Raw genomic sequence first — 12,186 nt, forward strand, 5'->3', positions numbered from 1 at the left:
ATTCATTCAAAGTAGGACCTGAGACTGATAACTTAGGGCTAATCGAACTGTATTTCCACTTTTGAAAACTATGTATGCATACATGAAGAGACTGTATGTACAGAGAGCACATGCCCTACAAAGCAGCCACCCCAACACACTGAAAATTTATCTAGGATTTACCATGAACATTAACAGATTTTTCTGAAAGAGAACAGTATTTTGTTTCAAACTCGTTAATTTTCTTATGAGGTTTATGTATACATGTAATATAAAATATCACAACCTAATATTATGTCTTTTTGTACCTCTCTCTCTCTTTTCTCCTCTCTTACCCTCTTCTCTCCCCACCCCCCCTTTTTTTTTTTTTTTTTTCTTCTACAGATGGGCCTCTAGGGCCACGAGGATTAGCTGAAGCTACAGAGATGTGCACGCAAGAATGCCTGGTTTTGGGTCATTCAGATAACTGTTGGATGCCTCCCAGCTTGGGATCATACCAACAGCCAAAGTCTCCTCTCTCTACCTTTGCACCTCAGAAAGAATGGGTTAAGAAGGACAAACTAGTTAATGGACACACATTGACCAGGACCTGGAAAGAAGATAGCAACAGAAACCAGTTCAGTGACCGAAAGCAGTATGGTTCCAGTGAGGGCCACTTCAACACTGGTAATCACATGACTGACATTCCTCTGGCCAATTTGAAGTCTTATAAACAGGCCTCGGGATCTGTTGAGAGTCCAAACGAGCACCAGCTATAAGAAAGGATTACTTTGGACCAATGACTTTAGCCTACTTAGATTTGCTAATACTGTGTGTGTCAGAGCTTTATGTACTAGGTAGACCTCTAGAACTATGCTTCACCTAGTAGAGATATGCATATTTTATGTTAGCACTGTAGAAGGTATGATGTCCTGAAACAGGAAAGAGTGTTTCTACTAGTTGTGTGATTTTGTTAAATAGACCTGATTAAACTCTGCAGCGATCTCTCCAGTTTGCAAATATTCTTTTTGTTTGTTTGTTTGTTTGTTTTGACCCTGGACTGCTGCTATGAACAACGGAAGATGCATTTGGAGAGTGAGAGTGCAAGAAAGTTCAGTGGATTGCAATGATTAAAAAGAATAACCATTTAGAAAATTGTGCTTTTGTTGTCATTGAACTATGCTGGGACCATTATACTTGAGATCATATTGCAAACAAAACAAGTCAAACTGTAAACATTAAAGCTATTGTGCTATTAACAATGTTAGTGGACACTTATAAGTCAATCAGTGTTCAAATACTTGTAAATAGAAACAATTATTACTTACAAATTTTGTGTACTTATAATGTTCACTTGAAAAGATATGGTAGCATATTTCTGTGTTTCACAATTGCTTTTTACTTTCTTTCATTTGCTTCCTGTTTTTTTCTTTCATTTTCAGTGATGGTGTTTCTGTGTTAGTATTCTGTCTGACACACTATGTTCCAAGGAGCTCAAAGAACTTGTGTTAAAATGCAAAAAAAAGATTGATGAGGTGGGAGAGAAGGTTGTTGGTAGAAAGGAAGAAAAAAAAAAAGAAAATAAAAGTTTTTCTTTCTATGTAGTAGCAAGTGATGCCAGCATTATTTTTTTTAATTAATTCAATTTTTTTTTTTCCTCCTGAAATATTAAGCAATGAAAGGATATAAGTAAGGGCTTAAAAATGTTAGAAAATTATTATTATTATTATTATTATTATTATTATTATTACTATTATTACTTCCATTCTGCTTCATAAAACAGGAAGACTTCAAAAGAGAATATTTAGATCTTTGTTGGTGGAACAGGTGTGGGGGAAAGCTGTTAATTTGAAATCCTTGATCAAGTTAGCTGCAGTCTGGCATTTAATGAGTGGTAGCTGACACTGATCTCAGATGGAATATATGGAGGAAATTATACAGGAACGAAATACAATAATCATGTTTTTCCAATTGGGCAAGTGTGTGTCTATACCTAAGACAGTTTGTATTGCTGAAACAGCAGCATTTGTGTTGATCTCCATCTGCGTTAATGTTGTAGTAACACAAGTGTTTTTAGACCATAGCCACAGAATATTTAATGTGTTGTGCCTTCATGATGTAACGGAGCATTCTCCTGGTAGGCTAGTTGGGGGAACTAAAGGGTTAAATCTCTAATTATTGCTGTTTAACTGTTTGTTATCATAGTTGGTCAATGCCTGGCAGGTACCAGTATCACGTCACCTCCTTCAAACTAGCAGAGTGACTCCTAATGTTAATAAGATCTAAGTTGCACGCAAAGCAAATCCAAATCCAAGCATTCTTAGATGGTTTTTGTTAAGGCATGACAGATAATTTACACAAATAAATAGCATGCAAAAAAAAAAAAAAAAAAAAAGTCCTTACGGATATAAAGCAAAAATTACTTATGCCACATTGAAACATCAGTCTTAAAAAACAGTTAGATAATCTGAAGGTGATTTTATTCATACCAAAAACATAAACATTTTCTTTATTCTTCCTTATTGTTTTGTATATAGCAGCTCACTTTTTTTTTTTTTTTTTTCCCTCCACAATATAAAAGGCATAAAATGGGCTAGGGATGAATTGCTTATTGCAGTACTTATGTCAGTTTGTGAGGGGTGTTTGATAACTTTGACAGAATAAATATCTAACCAGTTATCCTTGTTACTGCTTTGCCACTTCAACGTTATTTAGTTATTCAGCTCTTGCAATAAATGTTCTGAATTCCTGGTTGTGTTGTGTTAGTTCTTCAGCAGATGCTGCAGGGACTTTATTCCTGTTAATTTCTCTTTTCTTTTGTTGTTGGTTTGTTGGTTCTTTTTTTTTTTTTTTTGTTCCATTCTGAATTTCCAGTTATTTTTCCAAGCATATTATGATCCATTTGGTTCATATATATATATATAAGAATGGAATATACAAGAAATGATAAATGCTGAGGGCCATATTCTGTCATTCCTATGGTAAGTAGGAGCTTATTTAAAAGAAGTTCTTTGAGTAGTATTAAGTGTTATTTACTCACCACAAATGTGACAGAATCTAGCCCATATTCGTTAGGCATACTTAAACATATATAATGAGCATACTGGCATGAGTCTTTGTAATAGTACAGCTATAGCATATAGAAAGGTTAGCAGTTACCACACCTCAGTCCTTCTTTTGAGAATCGAAAAGTCTTATCAACACATGGTAAATATTTTCTTACAAGAAAAAATTGTATGGATATACAACAGTTTTCGTTGCAGTATGGTGGAGAAGAAACAAACAAACAAACAAACAAAAAAGACCACCACCAACAAAAAAACAGCAACCCGGAAAAAGAAGTAACAACAAAATGTAACCTATTTTTGAATATGCTGAGTTTCAAAGTAGAGGTAACGCAGTACTCAGTTCAGAGCACTGAGTTCCATATTAAAAACAGAAGTACAATAATTATTTACAAACCCAAATAACACCAACTATTTTAAATTATACGTGCCTTTTTAAATAGACTGTTTGAAAAAAAAAAATAAAATCTTATCAAATACAGAAAGTTCCTTCCTTATAAATAAGAACTCACAATGAGGTGACTATTGCTACAGAAAGGGCAGCTTCTGTTTCCTCATTCAATTTCCTCAATTCAAATGTGCTGCCATCAACCTGTGCAGGAGGGGTACAAGCAAATATGATTTAAATTAATGGCAGGTGAATTTTTTCTCTCTCTCTCTCTCTTTTTTTTTTTTTCTGTAGTTCTAGATGTTTAAAGACTTATCCAACATTTAAATACTTATTATAACAAAACAAAACAAACAAACATAAAAGCAAACAAAACCCATGAAAAATAAAAGCAAACAAACAAAAAAAAGTAAAAGAAAAAAAAGAAAACAGGAAATAAATACCGGTAACACTGAGGATTATACCCCAAACAAAAGGGATGTTTTTCCAGAGGTTTCCATGGAATCTGTATTTGGCCCTAAACCTCTGTTCAGTAAAAATACACATTTTTCATTCACAACAATTTTGCGCAATCAATAATACTGTGTACTACTGTGTAAAACTCACACACGCCCCCTTCAAAAAAATAATAAAAAAAAAAATTGACAAATAAAAAACAATCCCACTGCACAAAATGAGAAGGCAGCTGAACCTTATTTAAGTTTACTATCTCTGTATCTCTGAAGCTAAACATAACTTAAAATTATAGGTAACATGGAATGATATGGACACCTTCCTCATGCCAGTTCTGTTTTTTTTTTTTTTTTTTATTCTTCAACTATGAAGATTGGGTGCCACTTATTTATTATTATTATTTTTCAGTTTGAAAGGACTAATAAAAGTTAAACCAAAGTTGTTTTGTTTTTTTTTTTCAATTGTCCTTTATTTTTATTGTCATCAACTCTTTGTCCAAATAGTAAACAGAAAACAGGTATAGATTAAATTGTTTAATGTTACTTAATCTGTGACAAACTCTTTCTAAAGGTAGAGTAGTCAGGATGTTTTTCCCAAGCAACTGTCTGAAGGCAGACAGAAAGATACATGGAGCAGAATTAAGGAGGATGCAGAAATACAAGTCAATTTTAACAGATAAAAAGATAATGATATTTACATTACTCATTCAAAGTGATGATTATCTTTTAGCAAGTTATAAATATGAATCATGATCAGAAAGAATTATTAGGACTTGAACATAGATTAGCCAAGTCTAATGAAGAAGATTAGGAAGCTTTGAATCTATAAATGACATAAAGAGGAAATGCATATCTGTCTGAGAGGAAAGTACTGCAGTGATGAAGACTGTCTAAGCTGACATGAGAAAACAAAAAAATATAGAATAGAGGTGCACAACGGAGATAAGTTTTATCTTGGGAAATTTTGAACAAGGGGAGGTACTAGTAGCTTTTCAAAATAGAAGGATGCAGTGAGAATCATGGCACATGGCAATAGGTGAGAAGTGGGACCCATGGCATGATAAAAAAACATATGTGTAGTGTCTAACAGCCTTAGGCAGTAGTATCTGATACCTCAAAAACAGGTTACAAACGTGTTCCTAATGACAGGAGAGTACTTCAGTGGTATCATATCCAGATCAGACAGAACAACAAATAGTCTGTGATGAGTCTGATTTGCTGTGACCACAAAATATTTACCTGATTCAGACGATAATCTTTCTTATGACATGTATTGTTGACCTAAAGTAAAATAAGCAGTAAGAGTTCTCTACAGCATGTGTACTCACATGTACCAATTCAGATAGTGAAAGCAACTAAGTACTCACATCATCTCTAAATCCTCAGTTCTTTCCTGCTTAATACGCTAAGCATAATTGTGTTTCAAAACCTCAATTTTATTTAATTTATATGCTTGCTTTCTGCTGTGAAGAAAATCTTCAAAGTGGAAATGAATTCTGGAGCAGTGCAATCTGTTTTACTCTGTATAAAATATGATATAATAACAACTAGAGCTGTGAATCCATTCAATATATCATGGACAGTCAAGCTCTAAGTAAACTAATATTAGGTGTTTTATTTTATTTTAATTTTTTAAAACTTTCACTGATGATCACCTTAGTAGATACATCCATCAAATACAATTATCCCATAATCCAAAACCTCCTTTCACTCTTCCTCTTGTTCCAGAAAACACTCATTTGTAGATGCCTCCTTTGTAAAATTAAAGTCATCGTTTAATTAATTTATTTATTTTTATTTTTTCCTCCATACATTGCCTGAATGGATTGATTTACTTTGTCAGTTTGGCTTCTCTGAATAATAATATCTTATATAACACAGCTGTTCATATGAGGTCCCATTTTATATTTTATTTTCAACTAGTTGAGCACTGTAAGGTCATAACATAAAGAAACAGATTCTGACTTTTCAGGCTTATGTAACGCAATTATAAAGCAAAATGTCAGGATCTGGCCCATAATTACTAACCAAAATAGCAAATATTTTAGCATGCAGTGGACTAGCAAATGCTTGAGAAGAAGTAAATTTGTAATCTCCAGGTTTTAAAAAAAAAAAAAACACAGTATAGTTTATTCAGAAACTGAAATTAATGCTAACAAATGCAGAAATATATGGTTATTTTGTTGTTGTTATTGCTGTTGTTGTTGTTTTATATAGACACAAGACTTCATTCGGGACTAATAGAACTTATGTACTTGATATGTGTCCTTATCCTGAAAAATACTGTGCAACTCTTTTCAGACACTGAGTGCATTTAATTTCTCTGAAACACAGCAGTATCCATCATCTTGTAGGAGAAGCTCAGCATTTCACAGGACTGGGTCCACAGTGAGAAGAATATTACAGACATGCATGCCATATGTTAAGTTTTGAAGCATGAATGCTTTCTCTAACGGCAACACCTCATGGCTCTACCAGCATCTTTAAGTTTATATTGTTATCTAATTGTCTGATAGTAAAAGTATGTTTTTAACTTCCAGAAAGAATCTCCATTTCTCACTGTATGTTACAAAAAGAAAGAACTGAAAGAAAGTAATGTCCCTCATCTTAAACACCGTTTTTGTTTGTTTGTTTGTTTTGTTGTTGTTGTTTTGTTTTTTGACCACAGCCATTCTTAAATCAACCTGTTGTGCCTAGGTATTGCAACACATTCTAATATTGCATGGCATGTAAATAGATACCTTAATTACTCATAATAATATGATTATATACACATATATATAATATATATATATATATATTTAACTATTATCAATCACACAATTACTCAGTATTATTTAATGGAATTTTGGGACTATGGATTTTGTTGTTTGATGTACTTTAAACTGTATGAAGCAGCATATTCTTAAGATTACCCTCACCAATGCTTTTGATTATTTATTCATTAAATAAAGTGCTTTCTTTTGCTTGTTATAATCCTGTTTGTACAACCATGTGATAATGTTAAAATGGGTAAGTACTGTACGGGAATTATAACTGTTTCTTCTCTTGTCTAAATATATACTTATAACAATATCTATTAGTGATCTGAGTTTTAAGAACGTGTCTTTTTATGTGTTTACTACCTCCTTGCACATGGTCCAAATTTAAAGGAAAACTAAGATAACATTTCCTCATGTAACGGTGAATGCCCTGATGGCTTTTAAAAGTGTTTGCCCTTCTTCACAAGTGAAATTAGGATGAAATGTGTGTTTCGAATGTCCGCTAAAATAAATGCATAATACAAAACTTAGAGTTTTTCTTATTATAGCTATTATAAGTGAACAAGCATTCCACATTTTTAAAGAAAAGATAAATTAAGCCTCAGATGGGGGAGGGGTAGGACCTGTACTCAGAGAATAATGTATAGAAGGGCTCATTTAACAGATAAGTGAGAAATCTGGTACACTAAAGAGTGCTTTTTCATTTCACAGTCTAGTTTCATCTTTGTATTGTAGAGAGGATCAGCTAGAATATTTGCTTCTTTGAGGATCTCAAACATTTCTTACTGATGAAACTGAAAACCATTTTTGTTGACTCAGCTATAACAATGTGATATTTATTTATTTATTTATTTTACTTTGGAAAGCTAAAATTTCACGAATATTTTAATGTGTATTTGCTTGAAGAAAACTCATCTTCTGTCTTCTTTACATTCAATACAATATTCCATAGGCAGTTTCTGCCTTTCCCCTCCTTTCCCATCGCCTTGGATGTTTTATGGAGATGTAAGCGCTACAGTGCCATAAAATGGTAGACTGAACGTGAGGCAGTTGTGGATTCCTTGTGCCTACCCAAACTGAACGGTTCTTTTAAGTCCCTTGGTAGCCTCTTAGGGAATGCGGGATGAACATTATTTCCACAAACCACCTCCTAAGGCTCCCTCCTACAATTTTCTTTTTTTCAGATAGTTTGAGAGCCTACCTGTACTCCTCAAAGATTTCATCACTAAGCTAAATCTGTTGTTGTGTTATATTTACCTGTACCACTTTCTTCCTAGGATGTGACAGACATTTTTTTTTTCCTATTACTTTTCAGGTAGAGAATTAAAGTGGGATATGTGAGATCCTGCAGCTATGTAGACTTTCTTGACATCTTGTCATATGGGTGCTAATTGAAGAAAAAGCTGTTGACCCTCTTGTTTTCACAATGGAAAAGAGGAAAGAGAGTGAATCTGAAAGACAGGGATGGAAGGGGAAAGAAGATTGTATATACTAGGGAAGGAGTAAACTATGACAGTAATGAAAAGAGTAAGTTTGAATGTGATTAAGGATATTTGAATGAAGGCCTTTAGTAATATGTCTTAAATCCTCATATCTCTGCAATATTGTAAAACACAACCCTGTTTTGAATAGGTTTATGTACACGCAGCCTGTTTAACACTATTTGCTTGTGGAAAAAGTTGTACCTGGAGTTGTGGCAAGACTGTGCCACGATTCTGCTGCATTTCTTCTGTTTTGTATTCACATGCTTTCAGAGAAATTCTGAATTTATGTGACATGTATACACACCTCTCAAACATGTACATTAAAAAAAATGTGGCAATAACCTGCCACATGTATATAAAAACCAGAAACAACAAGTTATTTCAGTAACTGATACTAATGAACTGTATCAAATGCTTATCAAATCATTATTTGCAGATATCTTGTAAATGATCCATAGTCCCAGATGAATTAAAAAAAAAAAAACAGTACACAAAAGATTGCATTTCTAATAAACACTTCTGCCCTCTTCCCCTCAGAAAGGCATAGCTGATAATGATATATAACTGTAATAACATAAAGTAATCAATGGATTTCTTTTCATATGCGACGTGCAGAAAGCTCTGAGTTGTGAAAATATTGTGCTTTCATCTGATATTTAAATTAATTCAAACTGAAATTAAAGAATTTTAGTCATGTGAAAACAAAAACCCAGTATAATATTAAGAGCAGAGCAAAAATAGTTATTTATTTTGTTTTAATTGCTAGTCACTGTTTAATTATTGTGTAATAAGCATTATATCCGTGTTAGTCCTGGGTTGCAAAATATTTAGAGAGAGTATTCTTCAGGTTTATAGATATTACCTTGTATTTTTTATATTACAGTTTTATAGTTTGTTTTCTTTTGGGGAGAATAAGTTTTAATTCTGTTTTCTATTTATGTACTTCTGATTTTTTTTTTTAGAACTTTTTTCAGGAGTATTATTTACCACAGGGAATGGCATAGGACTGTGCTTACTGTGCTTTTACTGCATGATCTTATACTCCTAGGACATTTAAGCTATCTTCAATAGGAAGTTACTTCTACATTATTGATAGAGATCATGCATAATTACTGTCCACCATGTGGTGTTAAACTTCCAGGAGAAAAGCAAAAAAGAAAAGGAAGTATCCACATAAAGACAATTGTTTTATTTACACTCTCACACACAAACCCTGTACTGTGTTATGAAAGAGAAACGAACAATGGTTTATTAATTTAGCCAGAACTACATGCTGATGTTCACTTATTCTGCAATACGCTGCTTGTTTCCTTCTTTAGGAACCACATTGAATGAAATCATGAACAGTTATGCCTCATGGTGGGTCTAAACCTAATTCTGAAAGCTATTTGAAACATGAGGAGACTATGGATATATGGAATGGGAGGAGGGAATACAGTCTTAGGTAAGTCTCCACATCCTTATTTGCACAGTGCACTGTGGAGCAATCTTTAAAATACCCTCAAGTTCCCTAAATTGTAAACAGCTACGTTTAAAAATCTCCAGAAAGAAACCTTTTATTCCAAAGTTTAGAAACACTAGATCTCTGCTTTATGGAGAATCAGGGAGCAGAACCTATTGCAAACTTTGCAGCTAACAGCTGTCTCTGGATACTTTACCATGTCAAATTAACCTTCACTAGTACTGAAAACGTGAAGAAAAAAAAAGTTTTTTAAAAAAGGGAGAAAAACAGTTGTGAAAGAGATTGATTGGAACTCATATGTGCATCACACCCCATGGTTAAAATAAATAAATAAATAAATAATTAACCAATAGAAATAAACTTTGTGGAAGGACTAGGGAAAGATGCTTTCAAGTATGAAACATAGTTGTAGGGAAACACGTTGCCAATACTGCATTTTCTTTGGATGCCCTACTATGTATGGTTCAAATACCATGCTAAAGGCCAAACTCAATAAACTTATAGGCAATAATTCTACATAAATATACATGCAGTTAATATATGGTTCTTGTACGTGAAGTACAGAGAAATTGAGTTTCTCTGCATTTTTAGAATATCAAATGCATGATTACTGTTTATAACAAGCTTGCAGTCACAGATTCTGTAATTCTTTAGTCCTGAGCAATTGCATAATTACTAATTGAACTACATTAGCAGTGTGAGTAGACATGGATGATTTCAATGGGACACTACTGATTTAATGAGGTCTCAGTCTGTACATTTCCAAAATTGCAGAAATTCTGTTTAACTCCTACTGATGTTTTGGGGGTTTTGAACCAATAAATCAACCAACTGCAAACCAAAAGAAGCATTAAAAAATGAAATCAAAACAAAGAACATGAAATTGCATTTTTCAGGTAACATGACTACTAAAATATTATTTTCTGACTAGTTTCTGATAGTCTGGCTGCTGTGAAGCCAGTATTTTGCCAAAATAAATAGTTGGCAGTTCTGTCTACAGAGGAATTTGTAATACTTTGTGTAACTGTATTTTTTATTCCTTAAGGTGTTTGTATTCTGCAAAGGTCCCCATATTAAAGATTCCCTTTGATTTCAGTGGGAGACAGATTAGCTCAAGCAGCAGTTTTCCTGTCAGCAGTAAAGGGGAATAATAATTTAACTTAGAAAGATCAAGATTGTCTAATTTATAGCATGTAGCTGCAGATCTCCCAGACAGCACTGAACTGTACATCATCACCACATCTTCCCGTTGACCTCCATGAGTTTTAATGTATTTATTTTTTTTTTTTTTTTAGTATTTACAGAATTAGGTTCTGCACATGTTCATAAATTTTGCTGTGTCCAACAAGCTGCTCATTGACTTATAGAAATACTGATTCATTGAGATGTTCATTGGCTATAATCAATTAGATTCTTATCCTTGAAACAAAACGTCGAATCCTGAATTGCAAGTGAGAAATCTTTTTTTCCTTTCTGAGACAGAGAATTGTGAGAGCTAAATCACAACCCTACATGTGCTGTTGTATATTATCCAGCTTTCTATAACACACTTGTAGAGGATAAATACATTCTATATTGTCGCTCACTGGCTGTGTAAATTCCAAGCACTTGATTTATCTGATCTGTTTTTCTGTTGTTCCTGTTGTTGTTGTTCTTGTTTTGTTTGTTTGTTTGTTTGTTTTGTTTCTGACCAGAGAACATTTTTTTTATCTTTTAAACCCAAAATTTAGACTGTATGTACCTCCAGTTTTCTGCCAATCATCTTATTAATTCTAAATATTCTAAATAACCAGGCAGTAACAGTGCAATTTAGATACAAATGTTAAGTTCATGTACCATGATGCTAAAACTTGACAAATTTACAACATAACTTCTGCAGTGTTTTACATAATGCAACCAATTCAACTAAATAGATACCATCCCGAGACAGATACCTGTTTTTAATATCAATTCCACCACTAGGCAGACGTTTAACACACCCATCCAGCAAGTGTTCATGGACTCAACTGGAGTGATACGTCTACCTCATCTCTTTTTAATATGTCTCATGTAGTCATGAAAGATAGGTATCTCCACGAAAGATGCAAGTCAACACAGTTAAACTAAGAAGTAGGTGGAGTGGAGAAGTATGACACGAGACGCTCATATCCAGCCTAGATCTCTCATAGAGCTTGGCTTATAACATAAATATTCAACACTCCAGAAGTTCTTTAAAATTAGTCTAGGCAACTGCTGTTATCCTTTGCTGCATCATCCAATAAGTTCTCAGTTCATTTGCTCCCAAAGCCTTTAGATTTAGGGGTTTCCTACAGAAGTGCCATCCAAACAATCCCTTCTCAAACCCTTTGCACTACAGATGGTGATACTGGCACTGGTTGGGGTTCCCACAGTGTCAGGTACTACTACAATATAGAAAGTAGAACTAGCACAATACAAGGAAGAGGTATATAGACTTCATGAGCAATTTGGATTAAGTGAGTGCAACATGACAGTAAGACATCCAGAAGGAGACTGCTGACTGGTAATGAACTTACTTGTGCTGCTCAAGAAACACCAGGTTCTCTCATGTAGATATAGTGGAATCTGATAAGCAACGTTAAGTCTCTCCCATTTTT

At 33.7% G+C, this 12,186-nt stretch overlaps 1 protein-coding gene across 7 annotated transcripts in view; it reads left to right on the forward strand.

Moving 5' to 3' along the window:
• PCDH9 (protocadherin 9) overlaps positions 1–12,186 on the forward strand; it is an 803,467-nt gene that overhangs the window by 722,129 nt on the left and 69,152 nt on the right. For 4 of the 7 annotated variants that reach the window (XM_083820644.1, XM_083820651.1, XM_083820656.1 and 1 more), the window contains one exon: positions 364–6,938. The exons of 2 other annotated variants lie outside the window; for them this stretch is intronic. In XM_083820644.1, coding sequence (XP_083676770.1) covers positions 364–737 — 374 coding nt within the window. In that variant the 3' untranslated portion in view covers positions 738–6,938. Of the gene's footprint in view, positions 1–363; positions 6,939–12,186 lie in introns of those variants that run through there. One more of the 7 variants, XR_014578266.1, reaches the window with a different exon arrangement.

The sequence above is a fragment of the Anser anser genome (assembly GCF_964211835.1).
Source record: "Anser anser genome assembly, chromosome: 1".
Taxonomy (NCBI): domain Eukaryota; kingdom Metazoa; phylum Chordata; class Aves; order Anseriformes; family Anatidae; genus Anser; species Anser anser.